The sequence below is a fragment of the Chiloscyllium plagiosum genome, unplaced genomic scaffold (genome assembly GCF_037043375.1).
Source record: "Chiloscyllium plagiosum isolate Xiang-an unplaced genomic scaffold, Cpla_swu_hap1 HiC_scaffold_14, whole genome shotgun sequence".
Classification (NCBI taxonomy): domain Eukaryota; kingdom Metazoa; phylum Chordata; class Chondrichthyes; order Orectolobiformes; family Hemiscylliidae; genus Chiloscyllium; species Chiloscyllium plagiosum.
The window spans coordinates 23,106,658-23,125,950 of NW_028270152.1; the positions used below are offsets into that span (position 1 = coordinate 23,106,658).

At 42.6% G+C, this 19,293-nt stretch overlaps 1 protein-coding gene and 1 long non-coding RNA gene across 2 annotated transcripts in view; one reads left to right on the plus strand and one right to left on the minus strand.

The window, feature by feature from the left end:
• The window catches only part of LOC148147931 (uncharacterized), a 33,955-nt gene extending 22,385 nt beyond the window's left edge, over window positions 1–11,570 (plus strand). Inside the window, exons 2-3 of the long non-coding RNA XR_015759368.1 lie at window positions 10,541–10,665; window positions 11,409–11,570. This is a non-coding gene — a long non-coding RNA (uncharacterized LOC148147931). The remainder of the gene's footprint in view (window positions 1–10,540; window positions 10,666–11,408) is intronic.
• LOC122558893 (interleukin-17 receptor E-like) overlaps window positions 7,945–19,293 on the minus strand; it is a 68,877-nt gene continuing 57,528 nt past the window's right edge. Inside the window, exons 10-16 of the mRNA XM_043707809.2 lie at window positions 18,269–18,316; window positions 16,790–16,835; window positions 15,677–15,825; window positions 13,241–13,306; window positions 12,286–12,337; window positions 11,955–12,062; window positions 7,945–11,092 (exon numbers count right to left, since the gene is read on the minus strand). Of these exons, the coding sequence (XP_043563744.2) occupies window positions 10,443–11,092; window positions 11,955–12,062; window positions 12,286–12,337; window positions 13,241–13,306; window positions 15,677–15,825; window positions 16,790–16,835; window positions 18,269–18,316 (1,119 nt within the window). The 3' untranslated portion in view covers window positions 7,945–10,442. The remainder of the gene's footprint in view (window positions 11,093–11,954; window positions 12,063–12,285; window positions 12,338–13,240; window positions 13,307–15,676; window positions 15,826–16,789; window positions 16,836–18,268; window positions 18,317–19,293) is intronic.

Here is a 19,293-nt window from a genome sequence, read left to right on the forward strand (position 1 = left end):
TTAATGAAATCTTCTTGTTTTTATATTTTATCTGTGAAAAGCAAGATTTATTCAGTAACTGTGAAGCTTTATTAACTTTAAATCACTATTTTCAACACAAATATTAAATTTTAAAAACTGAAAAAGAGCACAAATTGGTTCACGTGTTCTGGCTCAGATAGATTTACAACCTACCCTCTTTTATCTCCATGGTGCTATGGGTCAGAGTGGCTCTGGGCAGAGATTTCGTAAAAAGGATGAGATTAAGTGACACTATTTGTTGTCCCGGTTGAAATCATTAATTTAGCATGGATTAGGAACTGACTTTGTGTTTACCTGATTTGATTACTGCGCCATTTAACATCCAAACAATTAAATCTTTGTAATCACATAGCTGCTGTTGTTTCTCTCTTCTCAATTTGCTGAAACAAAGTTGCAGGGATAAGGAGAATGGGCAGGAAAGCAAGTGTGGATACGTTGCTGTTATAGAGGGTTAGCACAGACACAATAGAATGAATGGCTTCCTTCTGTGCTCTAACTGTTCTATTGTTCTTTGAGTAACAAACAAATGTATATTAGCAACAGCATCTCATATTGTGCTGCTATTTATAAAACAACTGTTTAATTCCTTTTAGATTAGATTTTTAGATTACATTACAGTGTGGAAACAGGCCCTTCGGCCCAACAAGTCCACACCGACCCGCTGAAGCGCAATCCACCCATTCCCCTACATTTACCCCTTACCTAACACTACGGGCAATTTACCATGGCCAATTCACCTGACCTGCACATCTTTGGACTGTGGGAGGAAACCGGAGCACCCGGAGGAAACCCACACAGACACAGGGAGAACGTGCAAACTCCACACAGTCAGTCGCCTGAGGCGGGAGTTGAACCCGGGTCTCCGGCGCTGTGAGGCAGCAGTGCTAACCACTGTGCCACCGTGCCGCCCCTACTTTGTTTCAGCAAATTGAGAAGAGAGAAACAACAGCAGCTATGTGATTACAAAGATTTAATTGTTTGGATGTTAAATGGCGCAGTAATCAAATCAGGTAAACACAAAGTCAGTTCCTAATCCATGCTAAATTAATGATTTCAACCGGGACAACAAATAGTGTCACTTAATCTCATCCTTTTTACGAAATCTCTGCCCAGAGCCACTCTGACCCATAGCACCATGGAGATAAAAGAGGGTAGGTTGTAAATCTATCTGAGCCAGAACACGTGAACCAATTTGTGCTCTTTTTCAGTTTTTAAAATTTAATATTTGTGTTGAAAATAGTGATTTAAAGTTAATAAAGCTTCACAGTTACTGAATAAATCTTGCTTTTCACAGATAAAATATAAAAACAAGAAGATTTCATTAATTTCACTGTAAGGCTTTGAAACTTCTAATTCTCATACATGACTCTCATTCTGCATTTTTTTCAAGTGGTTTACTGTTTTTGAAAAATGGTTTTAACTTGTTAACATTGTTATTGAACAGTTTTTAAACTATTTATTCAATTACTGTTCGGAGTCTTTAATTGTGATACTTGGCCTAGTTTTTTGGGTGAAATTGTTTTCTTTTAATCCATCTTCTTCTAACGGAGTGAAACTGCTTCGGGAGTTTGGTAATCAGCATCTTTTCACGTGTAGTTAATCTTGATTTATCCCCTGACTTGCTGTTGAGCTTTTACCGCCTTACAGATCTTTAAACGTTAGTTTCCCTATTACTAGGTCTAAAAAGCAAACTTCTCTCCAGTTATTTCTGATGGATTCTTTTCTGTTCCGGAATATTTTCTTTGTGGCAGCTGTCTTTTCTGGCCATTCATAAAAGCTGTATGGATGATTTTCTGGAAATATGTTTCTTTTTAAAGTTCTCTTTCTAGGCATATTCAGGTCTGTTTCTCAATCTTCATGACTGCTATGATTTTTGGATAGTGTATTCCATTACTGTCACCGGCATTTATCATGTGGCTGATGCCACATTGAGTTTTGGTTCAAGTCAAACTGGTTAAGGAGAAGGCAAAGTCATCTCTACTTTCCAACTTAGATTGCAAAATAATGTTAGTTATTGTAAATTACCATGTACAGCAGCAGCATTCCAGCCTTCACATTTTATTTTACCCTATGTCAAAATTATGTGTTGATTGCACAGTAATGGTGCAATTCATAGCTTCACTGGCTGAATAAAATACTTGGAAGTAACAAGCAATATTAGGGTAAAGTTGAACACATCAAAAATTACAGGCAACCACGAGTCAGCAGTTCCACCCTTCATGCCGAAGGCAAATTCCATAACATTGTCGAGAAAAGGCAGGAATATCCGATTTTTTTTTCTGATTATATATCTCTGATTTTCTGGTTCAAGTGTAGAAAGGCTTTATGACTGTTCTTGTAGTTTATCTAACAAACTTAGAGTTGAATATTTTCCCCAATTGGAGAAAAGCACCTAATCCAACTTTTTGAAATAATGAGGGACACAGGTTTAGGTGAAGTTTTCTGCATAACCTGTACTATAATTACAAAACTAATTATATTCATTGAGATTTGTTGCTTATTCCTGGCAACAGTGAAGAAAGTGTGACATAATTCCAAGTCAGCTTGATTTTGAGTTAGAGAGAACTTGCCAGTGTTCTTGTTCCATACATCTGCTGCCCTTACATTTCTTGGTAAGTGCTGTCAATAGACCCTTGGTGAATTGCTGAGTGTATGGTACAGATGGTACACACTGCGGCCACTTTATTGGTGGAAGAAGAATTGAGGTAGAAAGTGGAACATGATTCACTCATGAAAGGACTGATTTTGACCATGTGGTATCCCCACAGAGCAGAAAGAGGCCATTCGGCCCGTTTACATCAAACCTGCACCAACCCTGCAAACAGCCTTCCACCCAGACCCAGTCCCCACCCCATTCCCCATGGCTAACCTACCCAGCCTGCACACCCTTGGACATTATGGGCAATTTCCCACAGCCAACTTACCTAACCTGCACATCTTTGAATCTTTTAACTATGGGAGGAAACCAGGTCACCTGGTGGAAATCCACACAGATACAGGGAACACCAGGAGGCAGGCATCTAAGATGGAATTAAATCCAGGTCCCTGGCACTGTGAGACAGCAATGCCACCAACTGAGCCACCTTGCCACCCCAGTTACTGTTTGGAAACAAATGGAGAATAGTCCATCATGATCGTGGCTTGGGCCTTATAGATTGTGGATGGCTTTTGGGAGTGAGGAGAGAAATTAGCTCTGACTTGTTCTCTTAACCAAAGTAGCTCTACAATTAGCTCAGTTAGTTTCCAGGTCACTGAACAGTTCTAGCTTGTTGGAGATGATCATTGCCCAATACTTTTGTGGCATGAATGTCACTTGCCAATTATTACCCCAAGCCTGGATAGGAACAGATCTTAGTGCTTAATCAATGGACTTACAAATGGCTTTCAGACTTCACAGTCATGTTCGAATGTCCCCATTCTTGACTTTATGTTGGAGGGAAGGCCACTGTCAAAGCAGCTGAAGCTGGGGGACTAGCCTGAGGAGCTCCTTCAATGACATCCTAGGACTGAGATGATTTGCCTCTAACAACCACAAACAGCTGCCGCTGTGCTAGTTATAACTAGAGTTCTCTCCCATTTGTCATCAACTTCACTTTTGCTGGGCTTATTGATGTCACACTTGGTCAAATGCTGTTTCAAAGTGAAGAGCAAACCCAACATCTGGAATTTAACTTTTTTTTAAATCCTGTTCAGGCCTCAAGACCTGAGGTCAGGAGTTCAGCAGCCCTGGCAAAACTCAAACTGAGGAGAAAGTGAGGTCTGCAGATGCTGGAGATCAGAGCTGAAAATGTGTTGCTGGGAAAGCGCAGCAGGTCAGGCAGCATCCAGGGATCAGGAGAATCGACGTTTCGGGCATAAGCCCTTCTTCAGGAATGAGGAAAGTTTGTCCAGCAGGCTAAGATAAAAGGTAGGGAGGAGGGACGTCGGAAATGCGATAGGTGGAAAGAGGTCAAGGTGAGGGTGATAGGTCAGACTGGGGTGGGGGGCGGAGAGGTCAGGAAGAAGATTGCAGGTTAGGAAGGCGGTGCTGAGTTCGATGGATTTGACTGAGACAAGGTGGGGGGAGGGGAAATGAGGAAACTGGTGAAATCCGAGTTCATCCCTTGTGGTTGAAGGGTTCCTAGGCGGAAGATGAGGCGCTCTTCCTCCAACCATTGTGTTGTTGTGGTCTGGCGATGGAGGAGTCCAAAGACCTGCATATCCTTGGTGGAGTGGGAGGGGGAGTTGAAGTGTTGGGCCACAGGGTGGTTGCGTTGGTTGGTCCGGGTGTCCCAGAGGTGTTCTCTGAAATGCTCCGCAAGTAGGCGGCCTGTCTCCCCAATATAGAGGAGGCCACATCGGGTGCAGAGGATGCAATAGATGATGTGTGTGGAGGTGCAGGTGAATCTGTGGCGGATATGGAAGTTTCCTTTGGGGCCTTGGAGGTCTATTACAAACCGACCGACTCCCACAGCTACCTGGACTACACCTCCTCCCACCCTGCCCCCTGTAAAAACGCCATCCCATTCTCCCAATTCCTTCGTCTCCGCTGCATCTGCTCCCAGGAGGACCAGTTCCAAAAACGTACAACCCAGATGGCCTCCTTCTTCAAGGACCGCAATTTCCCTCCAGACGTGGTCGACGATGCCCTCCACCGCATCTCTTCCACTTCCCGCTCCTCCGCCCTTGAGCCCCGCCCCTCCAACCGCCACCAGGACAGAACCCCACTGGTCCTCACCTACCACCCCACCAATCTCCATGTTCAGCGCATCATCCGCCGTCATTTCCGCTACCTCCAAACGGACCCCACCACCAAGGATATATTTCCCTCCCCTCCCCTATCAGCATTCCGTAAAGACCACTCCCTCGTCAGATCCACACCCCCCACCAACCCAACCTCCACTCCCGGCATCTTCCCCTGCAACCGCAGGAGGTGCAAGACTTGCGCCCACACCTACCCCCTCACCTCCCTCCAAGGCCCCAAAGGAAACTTCCATATCCGCCACAGATTCACCTGCACCTCCACACACATCATCTATTGCATCCTCTGCACCCGATGTGGCCTCCTCTATGTTGGGGAGACAGGCCGCCTACTTGCGGAGCGTTTCAGAGAACACCTCTGGGACACCCGGACCAACCAACCCAACCACCCTGTGGCCCAACACTTCAACTCCCCCTCCCACTCCACCAAGGATATGCAGGTCTTTGGACTCCTCCATCGCCAGACCACAACAACACGACGGTTGGAGGAAGAGCGCCTCATCTTCCGCCTAGGAACCCTCCAACCACAAGGGATGAACTCGGATTTCACCAGTTTCCTCATTTCCCCTCCCCCCACCTTGTCTCAGTCAAATCCATCGAACTCAGCACCGCCTTCCTAACCTGCAATCTTCTTCCTGACCTCTCCGCCCCCACCCCAGTCTGACCTATCACCCTCACCTTGACCTCTTTCCACCCATCGCATTTCCAACGCCCCTCCTTCAAGTCCCTCCTCCCTACCTTTTATCTTAGCCTGCTGGACAAACTTTCCTCATTCCTGAAGAAGGGCTTATGCCCGAAACGTCGATTCTCCTGTTCCCTGGATGCTGCCTGACCTGCTGCGCTTTTCCAGCAACACATTTTCAGCTCAAAACTCAAACTGAGCCCTGGCGAACAGATCTGTATAACACAATAGCACTGTCAATGGCACCTTCGTCATTTTGCTGACGATCAAAAGTCAACTTATGAGCAGTTATTGCCTACATTACAGTGTTTCTTCTATTGTGCAGAGGGCAATTTTCCACAATGTCAGCTAGATCCCAATACTTTAGTTGCATTAGAACAACTAATCTACTAGATACAGGCCCCAGTCCATTCAACCATGTCTCAATATCATGCAGAATGAATTGAACTGGCTGAAATTTTATGCCACTTTCTTGGAACATAATAATAGCATCTTATCTGCTTCTTTTCCATTCCACAAATTACAGCTAGACATGTCTGTGCACAGTCAATGCACAAACATATATACTACCATTCAAGGAGAGCAAACAAACTGACTACCCTCAAAACAATCTCATTCATGCGCAGCTGAACTTATTCTGCTTTCCCTCAAGTTAAAGAAATTGTTACCTTTAAGACAAATTCTTAAATAATCATCCTTTGCGTCAGAATATTGGTAACTCTTCGCAAATGTTGAACCATTTAAATCCTTGTGTAACAAATGCTGCAGAATAATAGGGGAAAATACTCAGTGTACAAGTTCCGAGAAAAATAATAAGGGAAGGATAAACTGATAAATCGAGCAGATGGTATTTATCGTGCCCTTTGGTACAATCCATTGATGATCCACCATCGATGGGAGAGCTGTAACAAGCAGACAAACGTATGCGAAACATCCAAGCTAAAATCTTCAAAACTGACGGGTCTTTGCTGCTATCAGGGTGCGATGCATGCATCCAGCAGAAATGGGAGAGAAAAAAAAGATTTATCTATATCCCCCATCCCTGCAGCAATTTCATGAATTAAAAAATTCTGACTAACTTGAAGACAGACAATTAAATCATGCTGTGGAAAACTATTGAGGGTGTTTTGCCTCACTCTCCCTAATCACCCGAGGGGCAATTTTTAAAAAAATACGGAGTGTGTGGAATGTATTGCCAGGGGAAGAGGTAGATGCAGGTACGGTTGCAACATTTTAAAGACATTTAGGTAAGTTCATAAATAGGAAAGGTTTGGAAGGCTATGGGCCAAATGCAGGCAGGTGGGACAGGTTCAGTTTGGGAATATGGTTGGTGTGGACTAGTTTGGCCACAGGGTATGTTTCCATGCTGTATGATTTTGACTCCATGACCTATTTCCTGTGACTGAGGATGTCTTCCCAGAGAGACAGCACCGTTTTAGAATTTCCAGAGCAACCTTTGACATGGTTTTTGTCACCAGACAAACCTAAGTGAAATGTCAAGAGTACCACCAGGAACTCTTCACAGTATTTAAGCCCTTTGTCTCAGTACCTGTAAATTTCTTTCATTGCAAAGTCACTTGTCTTTCTTTCCAGTGCTCAGCTTAAGGATAAAGTGCTGTGGACACTGGAAATCTAAAATAATCTGAGAATGCTAGAGAAATTCAATAGATCTGACAGCAAAACTCTGAAGAGCAGCCATACTGATCTCATACATTAATTCTCTTTCTCTGCAAATGCTGCCAAACGTCCTGACTTCCTCCAGCATTTTATGTTTGTATAGTGCACAGCTTACGACCTTCTTATGACTAGTTTAAAAAAAACATAATCCTTATAATGATAATGACAAAATAAATTGTGCTTTGAATACAAATGAGTTAAGTTATTCTGCTCACTACCTGACTTTCTTTTGTACAGATCCATTTCTCAATACATAAAGATCAGAAAGGAACAGGACAGTGCAAAACTAAAACACGGATTAATTAGCAGCTATGTTGTGCTCAGCACATATCAGTTCATGGTTAAGAATGAAGCAACAGGAAACCTGGCTCATGTTCAAATTGGTGTTTTGACACCAATATGAAGGGAAAGGGTTAGTGATGGGGTTTTTTTTAAAGAAAAACAAAACTGGTTTTTGAAGCCAAGTGTCATTTCCAGTGGAATTCTTATTTTCCATCTTAAATAAAGCTCCAGGTTACAGCACGATCCAAAATTCCTCCATTTATACCGTCCAATGGATCCAAATGGCTCCTTTGACTCCTTAGCAGGCAGTTAATGGTGCCAGTTAATCCAAATTCCAGTCTGACTCAAGACTGGGATGCAGACAGACTCTGACCTCACACCTTTAATGCACTGTCTGAGCTGAGATGTCACCTTTTGTTAGAAAACCTTAAGTCATCTTGAGAGTGTGACTTAAAAGAAGTTCTGGAATTTACATACTAATGAACCAAAACTTGTAACCTGTGCTAAGAGATGAAAGACTTAACAACAATCGAGGTTTGTTTCATATCTCCTTTTATTTGCAGAACACTATAATCGTTTGTTATAAATTCTGTGTCTTATGGTCCTGCTTCACAACCACCTGATGAAGGAGCGGTGCTCCTAAAGCTAGTGCTTCCAAATAATCCTGTCGAACCATAACCTGGCGTTGTGTGATTTTTAACTTTGTCCACCCCAGTCCAACACCGACTCCCCCACATCAAGTTTGTGTTTGGCATTCTAACATTGTTCACTCAAAAAGCCACAAAATAAAATGTCAGGAAGATGACGTGGTGATGGCGAGAGGTCTGGCTATTAAAACAAGAGGAACAGAATCAAATAGTGGTGTGACATAAAGAGAATGGTAAGACTTTGAATTTCCTCTTTGCCTCTTCACAAGATTATATCCTGGAACTGCTGCCAAGGTCATTCAGCCCATTAAACCTGCACTGCCACTCAATAAGATCATGGCTGATAGAACACTTCAATGTCTTTTACTCACTTCATTCCTATAAAGCTGTACATCACTGGTAATCAATCTCTACCTCAAACCTACTCAGTGAACTGCCATAGCCTTCTGTGGTTGATAATTCCAAAGATTCACATCCCTCTGAGCTTTAAAAAAAATAAGGTTCTCATCCCTTAGGTTCTTGGTTCCCCATCCTGGGGAAACACCTTACTTGGGATAGGCAGGGCAAATGCAAGTAAGTTTCGATGACATTCCCTCTTGTTCTTAAAAATTTTCCAGGATTACCAGTTTGCCCAATCCTTTTTGTTCACTGATACTCTGACAGTGATTGCCAACTGAATCTCCAATTTATTATCTGTGTGTGTGAAAAGCTTCAGGATTAAGTTTTGGATTCACTCTGAGTCAGAGCCGTAGATAAAAATTGCACATTGCCACAGTGTCTTGCAATCTCAAGCTACGGATCATGACAGTTGAGGTTCCAAATTTCTCACAATATGGCCACAGGAATTTTTCCCGCTCTTATCACCTGCCATCAACACATACTGGAAGGATTGGCAAGTCATGATACTCAATGGGATTGGCTACATTGTGCATCTTTCTTCACTATCAAGGCCTAGAATGGAATTTGAACATAGACATTCTTGGGGGTGGTTGGGGGGAGGGGTGTGTGTTGGTGGTCTTTTTCTCCACCTGTTTCCCTTGTCTTGTTTCCATCTCTGAGTGAGGGACAGGTTCCTCCTTTAACTGCAACAAATGGGTGACAGTTTTTCAACTGTGGCCTTCACAAAATGCTAATGCCTTGAATCCAGGCTGGTCCACATGAGAATGTTCAGTCCCACCAGCACACCTGAGTACAGCTGGCTTTTTAAGCCCTGTCCGTGTTTATTCTTCAAAAGAGAAAAACTCACAATGTGACTCCGGGTTGAGACATAATCTTCAGTAGTAGCTTGCTCTCAGCCCTATGTTATCTTTGCAGACATACCAAATCTTAGATCCAGTCTATTTGATGTAGCTCTTCCCCCTTTGAAGGGCTGTTAATTGAAGTCTCCTTTGAATGAATCGTCAAGACGTTCTGTTCGTCCTTCTCTCGCCAGTCAGCCAATCAAATTTACATCCACAGGCTATATCAGATCTCTTAAGAAACATATATTGAAATTACAAATTAAAAATATCTGCAGTACTTCAGAATTTTGACCTGAGGTCAGGACATTGGAACAAATGCTCTGAAATAAGTGGTGCTTAGCACCATGGTGTAAAGACAACAACAACAGAAATTGCCAGAAAAACTCAGCAGGTCTGGCAGCAGCTATGGGAGAAATCAGAATTAGCGTTTCAGATCCAGTGACCCTTCCTCAGAACCCCTCCATCAACATCAGCAAAAGGATGAAGTTGGCAATTGACTTCAGGAGGCGGAGTGGAGGGCACACCCCTGTCTGCATCAGTGGAGTTGAGGTGGAGATGCTCGAGAATGTCACGTTCCTGGAAGGGATGATCACCGATCTGTCCTGGTCCACTCACGTCGACACGACGGTCAGGAAAGCACAATGCCTCTACTTCCTCAGGAGGCTAAGGAAATCCAGTATGTCCACAAACACTCATACCAATTACTCCTCTCCATCTCCCTCTTCCATCCAAAACAGAAGGATTACTTCTTTTCCCTCAAATATATTAATCTCACATTGTGAAGCTGACTTCAAACAATAATTCATGTGAAAACTATTCACAGATCACAATTATTACATTGACACATGACTGAGCACCTTTACATTCGAAACACCAGTTCCTTGGGTTAAATTCTTTATGGACTCCAGTGTCTTCTTTCTGAATTTAATCCTTCTCAAAACAGCACATTTACACTGCTTGTGGTATCTTGCTTCCAATGCACTTATCACTGTTCTGTCTGCAGCATGTCATTCATTACTGCCGCATTCCAGAAGCAGAAGGTTCAGAACAAAAAGTAAAATGAAGCAGGCCCAATTCTCCCATTTAACCAAAGGGGTCTATCATCCTGCTCTCACTTGTTACCTTTTAAAACAGGTCAGGTCCCATCCAAACTCAGTCGGAGCAGTCACTCTCCTCACAGCAGAGAAGGCCATGTCTCTGTAACTTTGTGAACTGCTCGATCTGATTTCGCAGTGTCTGCATTTTTTCAGACCGCAGGATTTTATGCACCAGAAACTTCGCACCCAACTCCAGGCCGCATGGAAATTTGGAAGCAGATTGCAGGGCATGCACCAGACTAGAGAAATCCTTCAGCATTCGGTACTTGGGGATCTTGGTAAATATTGCAGGAATGTTCTCTTTGTTGCACAGTCCATCAAAATAAATAATACTGTAATCTTTAATCCTCCTGTTTCGCAAAATGTCATTGTAAACACAAGCCATCGCGGTACTGAAAAGGTCATGTAAGTCATTGTGGTTCATTTTTCTTCCTGAGTCCAGCATACTCCATTGGTTGTACATTTCTTGGCTTTTTTTTGACCAAATGATTATTATCTTTCCTCCTTCACGTTCCACAAGTTCCCTTTTGCTATAAAGCCAAGAGACGATACCAATCTCCGCTACCCTGCCAGTATCCCATAGATCCAGGATGATGTTACAGCGCAATTCAGTCTTCAGAACATCTGCAAAAGCACAGATCAGCTTCTTCTGGTCTTCAGAATCTGGGGAGTACATCATCAGGACAGTTCTACTCCAAAGTGGGGCTGAAAAGATAAAAGAACAGAGGGGATTTAGCATCATATTCATCCATTATAAAAAATATCACTATCGTGCCTGGAAATGAGTGACGTTCAATAATGGCTCCCCAGGCATCTGAATTCATTCTGAACTTTGTTTTCTTATAGTTACATTTAATTTGAGAGATTTGATATCAAATGCTGACAGACAGTAAAACAATCAGCACTCAAATGAATTTTGGCTCTTGTCAACATACACTGATTCCAGCGATGGCTGCTGGAATTTAATTGTAGCTGATGTTCCTTAGAGGAGCACAATATTTAATTGCCCTTCCTTTCCCAGAAACAGCCAATGGCTTGCATGGATGTGAGAGGAGTTTTGCTGCGCAGTTATCAACCACCATTGCAGAAGGATACAAGAATAGGCAGGAATCAAAGGTGAGAAATTTATGTCAATTATGTAAGATGGTTGGGGATTGCTGAGAGTGTATCACTCTACACTGAAAGCTTTTGTATGGTTATTTTCAAGTGCACAGAAGTTAGACCAATGAGACTTCTTGTCTGTGGCATCAATAGAATTGACAGCAAAACAATTTAATGTGTTATGACATCAAACAACCCCATCCTAAATGAGGATTTTGCTTTTTCCTTACACAGAAAGTTACGGTGTTTTGGAATGCACTCATTGAAAAGGATGGTAGAAGCAGGTACAGTAACAACTTCCAAAAAAAAAATTTAGATTCAGACTTGAAAATGAGAAATTAGCAGTGCCATGGGAAAGAGGAGAATTGGAGTGATTTGAATCATTCTTTTAATGAACCAGCATTGACATGATGGGCCTAATGTCCTCCCACTGTGCTGCATGACTGTTGTTATATTTTTATGTTACCTGATACAACTTTAGTTGCAAACTTCCAGACCATATAAACAAGCATTGGCATAACAGCTAACAATACCAAGGTACTCAAGAGCCCCAGCCCAAGCCGATTACGCGAGTCTGTAAAACAACAAGCAAAAACAAAGCGAACATTTCAGATAACAAGTGGGAACAGAATATCTAATAGACTGCATGTAACAGGAATAGTAATCCTTCCAGAAAGTCAAATATGCACTGTTTACATTTACAGGAACTCGAAGGCAGACTATAAAAGATGCTCAGAACATGTCAAACATCCATTACAATGCTTTTAAAATGTGATGAAATAAACCACTGTACTTACACTGTGGACAAAGCAACTGCTTCCCAGAGAAGACCACATCAGAACGCCACACCTAGGAGGGGGACATTAAAAAGATGAAGGGCTTTTGCATGAAACGTCGATTCTCCTGCTTCACGGATGCTGCCTGACCTGCTGTGCTTTTCCAGACTACTCTAAACTTGATTCTAATCTCCAGCATCTGCAGTACCCACTTTCACCTGGCCGACATTAAAAAGATGTTGACCAACTTCTCTAATCTGCTTCTTATTTGACTAAGCTAATGAACAACTTTCTTCTGATCTCACTGCCACCTCTTGCCATTATTTTTAGTTTTTGAAGTTCATGGAGGATCCATAAGTATCCAAAATTGTACTCCAATTCAGCAAGGTGAATTAGTCAAAGGGAAATGTATCTGGGTGGGTTGCTCTTCGGAGGGTCGGTATAGACTTGTTGGGTTGAAGGGCCTGTTTCCACACTAAGTAATCTAATCTTATTCAGGATTTCACCACGGCTTCTGCAAGGACAATTTACTGACTCTGTTGAGTCAAGTTCATGCATTATGAACGTCTCTTTACTAAGATTTTTTAAGCTGTTTGCTTCTCTCTCCTGGGATAATGGGAAAGGCATTGATGAAAGTGAAATAGAGAAACTTTTCATGTTTACCTTATTCACGAGTTGAATTGAATTGAATTGATTGTCACGTGTACCAAGGCACAGTGAAAAGCTTTGTCACTATTCAAGCCACTGTTCAAGAGCAGAATACAGACTTAACAGGGCTCCTGTGGTGCAGTGGTCGTTTCCCTACCTGCAGGTCAGGAGGCATGGGTTCAAGTCCCACTTGCTCTAGAGGTGTATCATAACATATCCGAACAGGCCAATTACAAACATCTACAGGATTTCCCACACTCAAGCTGATATTTACAATAAAATATTGAGAAATCTCCCCCTCCTTGAAGATAATCAATGAGTTACTTACCCTTACACAGAATTTGTGACTTTCTACAGGCAAGACCATAAGGAGCTTCTGGGTGCTGAACTCAGTCTGAGAAGAAACATTCATTGAGATTACACAGGACATACAGCACAAACCGGCCATTGGGCCCAAGCAATCCCTGCCAACGTTTATGGACCACTCAAATCTCTTTCCATCTTTCCTAAGCTAAATCCGTGATCATAACCATCTCTCTCATATACTGTGAACATGTACTCTACATTCCTACCACTCTTTGGATATTATTTCTTCTAAATTCCCTGTTGGATTTCTTGGGGGATCATCTTTTACTGATAGTCCTTAATGCTCCTCTCCTCAATAGAAAACACTGTCTCGCAAAACCTTTCACTATTTTCAACCCTTCTTTTGGGTCACTCTTCAGCTTTCATTTCTCAATAGAGTGAGTAGACCCAGTCTGTCAATCCTTCCCTGAAGTGCATAACCATTTATTCTTGGAATCATCCTTATAAATCTTCTCTGCATCATCTACAATGCCTCTTTTCTAAAAGCTGCTATGGTACCTAGACCTGAACATCGTACTCTATAGGTGGTCTAACTAAAGAGAGGTTTATTACAATGCTGCAATTTAAAAAAAAACTCCCTTTCTCTAGAAATAGAATTTTGGTCTAAAGTTTGCTCTTTTTAAAACCTTACACAAGTAAATTAGGGCGGCACGGTGGCTCAGTGGTTAGCACTGCTGCCTCACAGCACCAGGGTCTCAGGTTCGATTCCAGACTTGGGCAAAGGTCTGTGTGGAGTTTGCACATTCTCCCAGTGTCTGCGTGGGTTTCCTTCGGGTGCTCCGGGTTTCCTCCCACAGTCCAAAGATGTGCAGGTCAGGTGAATTGGCCATGCTAAACTGCCCATAATGTTAGGTACATTAGTCAGAGGGAAATGGGACTGGGTGGGTTGCTCTTTGGAGGGTCGGTGTGGACTTGTTGGGCCTTGTCTAATCTAAATAAAAACAAGTTAAAAACAGGTCAACAGAGAATGGGGCTCCTGCTGCCTGTCTGCTATAAAAATCTTGATTAAATAACTGTGTTAACCTTCAACCCCTTTCATAATGAATCAGAGCTGGCAACCATAATGCAATGGGCAGAAAATGTGAAACAGAATAATCACACTAATGGAGTAGAAACCTATCGAAGGTTGGAGTCAAGGAACATTTATGAGGTAAAGTATACATCATCTTATCACCAAATCTGTACTTGATCCAACACCAGTGGGGGAAAATCAATACATCAACAATTCTGTTCATGCTGTGACTGCTAGGGATGAATACACACATTTTCAGGAAATATTAGAAAAAGAGAAAGAGATCAGGACATTCTCGTACATAGATCTTTAAATGGTATCTGTGCAATGAAATGTCGAGACAGCAATATCAAAGAGTGTTGGCTTGTACTTTCAAAACAACTGACGACAAATTTGAAGCATACTACAGCCAGTTCTGCTGTAACATGGTAGTTCGTTCTCATGCAACCCTGTGTTATAAGAAAATTACATAATAGCAGCACCCTTTAAACTAATCGGGCCGGATCCACATTATAATCAATACATTCTTTAGGAACAGTGTCCCCAACATGTCAATCATGTTAAAGTGAATTCACATTAATGAAACACACATTGTGGCAAATCGACCTGTATCTTGCCTCAGTTAGAATATTTTACACTTGTGTATAGTGTTGGTCAGGCCTCAGTTATAATAATGTTTTATATATTAGTAAGGATAATGCAAAGAATCATCACAAGACAACCCCAAGTCACCAGGATGGACAGAAAGTTCAACTCAACCCTTTAGAGACAAGCAGGTAATAAAGCTGATTAGATCAAGGCTTAGAGGATGATCAAGACTAAACAATTTGTCCCATATCTGTGGAAGACCAGATCTTGGCTGGATGTCAGGAGATGATCCTTTTCCCAGTAAGTATGAGAGCTCTGGAACAAGCTGCGACTAATTGCGTGCACAATGATTCTTCATGTTTGTGTAAGAATTTTTGTCTGAGGTGGTTGTTCCCTTGTATGACCTGTAGATACTGACTACCATAATAACTAATCCCGTGGACCAGCTTTGGTTGCCTTAAAGAGTCAAAGAAGAATTGTTAAAATTGTGTCCCCTCAAATTGTCCCACAATTTTGGAGAAGATAGGACCGTATGTATTGTGATACACAACACATTGGACAGATCAGATGATCTAGAAGATTCTCGCTGTCAATTGTCTTGGGTTCACAAGCTACAAGAAGATATTAACGGTCTCTGAGCTGTCTGCAGGGAAATACAGTTTCTTCTGAAAGTCAGTCCAGTCATCTACATTTATAGCCACAGCTTAAAAACAAACAAATTATGTTGTATTAGCTAACAGGGCTCTAATACGTATAATCCACAGCTTGTAAAGTTGAGATATCGCACACAGTTCTAACCTGGGTCACGTTGTGAATTAGTGTTTGATTTTTGCATTCATCCTCTTCCGTCTTGCATAGCACAGCACTGAACGATGCTGGGATGTGTGAAGCAAAGGACAGCAAGAGTTGGTTTGATTCTGTCACCATCGTCACATTCCAGTCAGCATCTGAAAATGAGGTAGTCTTCAGGATGTTAGTTAACAAATTTAGATGCGGTCAGTAATGAAGAGTATTGAAAAAACAATACAGTCCCAACTTCATAAAATTACAGATTTGCGTTAATTCACCAAAGGAGTTCAACTGCATTAGATTATCAAAAACACAACATCAATCCAATTTATTGCTGCTCTTCTTTTGTGGGCATTAGTGTAACTGATCACCCCCTCCGTGCCAGCCCCCAACCTAACAGTCCCCCTTCTTCACCCGAACAACATCATTCCCAAAACGAAGATTGCTTCAGTTTGCCTGGAATGGAGAGAAACAAAACTAAAATGGCCAAGTCACTAATCCGGAGAAATTCTGCCTCCAAAATCTTGCACTGAACAAGAATTTCTCTTGCCACCTGACCCAGGCTAAGCTCACCTCTTGCCATATCACCCAGATTGAGAGCAAGACTGAAGGGGAAGTCAGGCTTGCATTGACATAGTGCTTTTCACAACTAGGTCTATATTTAAAATGCAGTCACTGGTGTAACTGTAGGAAACATGGAGTCAATTTGCACAAAGCAAGTTCCCAGAGACAGCAACGTCATCATGTGATGTTGAATAATGGACAGGCATTGCACAAGTTCCTGGGGATAACTCCCCTGCTTTTCTTCAAAACAGTGACATATAAACTTTGTTATCTGAGGAGACAAATGGAAACTTGGTTTCATACCTGATCTAAAAAAAGCAGCACCTCTGACAGTTCAGCACTCCCTCAGTACTGCCCTGGGGGTCAGTCTCAGGGGGTTTTGTGCTCAAATCCTACATCGGAGGCAGACATTCCTGGGAAATTTGTTGTATTTATTCCCATTCTCCTCCTGTTACTGAAGTACATGCCGTTGATCCCCCCCTAAGCACTGAGGTACAACACTCGTTTTAGAAGCAGTGAACCCTGCCGTCAGAAACATTGTTTATTGATCTAACATACCTCGTCTGTTTCGGCATTCAATGTGGCTGCTGTTTTTATATTTAAACTGCAAACACAAAAAGATGTTATTGGCAACATGTCAAAAATGCTGCTATAACTAGCACACTTTCTACACTCGTGAGTCATTTCCATAGACAATCTCAGATTATAAGCTAAATTCATGGGGCCAGTAACAACTTGCTGCAGATAGCTATCTCAGTAACTATTAGTGGAACATAACTCCACATAATCGTGCCAGTTTTGTCCTCTTTATCAACCCTTCTATCTGTTTCAGGTAAATTCAGTATCAGGAAAATCTCTTGAAACCTTCATGGGCTTTTACTTCCTCGTTGTAAGCAAATGTATGCCTATGGGGAGTTTGGCATCTACTGTGTTTCATGGGTCCTGTCTGCAGTTCTGGTTAACCTCATGACCTGCAGCAGGGTTTTCCCAGCAGGCTGTTGATTCCTAACTTCAGGCCCCACACTGAGGGAAATGGTCACACTGAGATATTTCCCCCTCCCCCACCCACTCAGTGCTGTCAATTCATAGTCAGAGGTCAGGCTCATCATAACGAAGGACAGCAGATTCAGGCTTTCAGAAACAGAAGGCTAACTGGGGACTGCCCAGGGAGCAGCATTTCGCAATGGTAGGCAAATCTAAGGGAGAAGGTGGTTAAAAACAGAAGCACCTTCTCTCCAACTTGTTGGAAGTTTTAAAAACTTCCAAACTGTTCCGTGCAGCCAAGCCCACCATTGTGATGGTACATTTCTAATGGGCAGCCAGGCGGGCAAAGCCTCTTGGCCAGCCTGGCTCACTGCCCGCTACACCCCTTCACCACTGATGCCAGCTAAACTGGCCCCCGCCAGTAAGTTGTAGCAAGCCTTCTTTAATTGGCCTCAACTGGCTCTGAACAAACCAGGTCACGTATCCATTGTGTACAGGAAGATACCTTGCCAGAAACTCCCCCACAAATGGGGGCTGGTGCCAGGAAACCAAGACCCGGACGGCCCTTAAACCAGACTTTCGCTCAGTCCTGGTGTGAGATCTCACCAAGCCATCTCCAATTGTGACAAGGTTTCTTTGTTCTGGTAACTCCCAAAAAGAGTTAAGTATTATTTGCATTTTCCAGATCTTGCTAAACCAGCGTGCCAGCTCCGTGTTTCCAGCTAGAAAGCATCCAAATTCCTCGGAACTTCAACATTCTCAGGTTCATCGCTGGGTCAAATTGAGCAGAGAGTTTCTGACCAGCCTCAAAGACCTCGTAGGAAGAGGAATGGAGGGAGTAGAGTGGGGTAGCCGAATTTGTGATGGGGCCACAACTATAGCATCCATCTTTGTCATGTTTAGTCAGAGGAAATTTATGCTCATGCAGCACAGAACACGAGATAAGTAACATGCCAAATTGGAGAAAGTGCAGGAATCAGGAAATGTAGTGGTGAGTTGGAGGATTCACGATGAAACAGGAAGCACTGTAAATGAAATGAGACTATCAATTACCTTAAAGCACATCTGTGAATGTCTGTCAACACTCTCAAACACGTAGACCTGCAGAGTAGAGGAAAATAAAGCATCAGTGAATACTAGATCCTCCTGTTTATAAACTACTCCAACAAGGAATTCTCGGAGATCTGCTATCTTAGTCTGCATTTTCAGGAAAATCTACAACAGTGTGCAACACGTGGAAGGTCAACACCAAACTAAGCCTGTTTATTCTGTTATACATTATGCACACATATACACACCATTAGTGAGTTAGTTACAGTATGCCATGTTTGACTGTCTATGCCATCTCTCAAATTGGCTGTAGCTCACCTTACAGGCACTCTGTGACAACCATCATTCAACTTCAATTAGATCGACCTGTCTGTTGCCCTCCACTTTACCCCTGACACTTTTCAGCTCTGACCAAATGGTCAAAATACAACAAGTACTTTTCTCTGTCACTTTTTCCGTGCTCTGGCAAATTCAAGAACCTTGGAGTACAGGTTCATAGTTCCTTGAAAGTGAAGTCCCGGGTGGACAGGATAGTGAAAAAGGCATTTCGTATGCTTGCCTTCATTGGTCAAAGCAATGAGTACAGGAGTTGGGAGGTCAGTGGTGTGGCTGGATAGGACATTGGTCAGTCCACGGGGAGAATGTGCCATCGCCCAAGGTGGAAATCGAACCTGGGTCCTTGATGCTGTGGGGCAACAGTGCTAACCACTAACCCACTGAGCCACACTTAATGGGCTGATTTCCTGTATGGAATGAACTGCCAGAGGAACTGATGGAGGCTGGTACAATCACAACATTTAATAGGGATCTGGATGGGGAAATGATTAGAAAGAGCTTAGAGGGATATGATCCAAATGCTGGCAATGGGACTGGATTAATTTAGGATACCTGGTTAACATGGACAAGTTGGACCGAAGGGTGTGTTTCCATGCTGTACATCTCTATGACTCTATAACCCCTAGCTGGTTGAAGGAGCTGGCCTGTGAAGATTTTCTATATACTCTGTAGCATCCAAAGTTTCTCCTGTA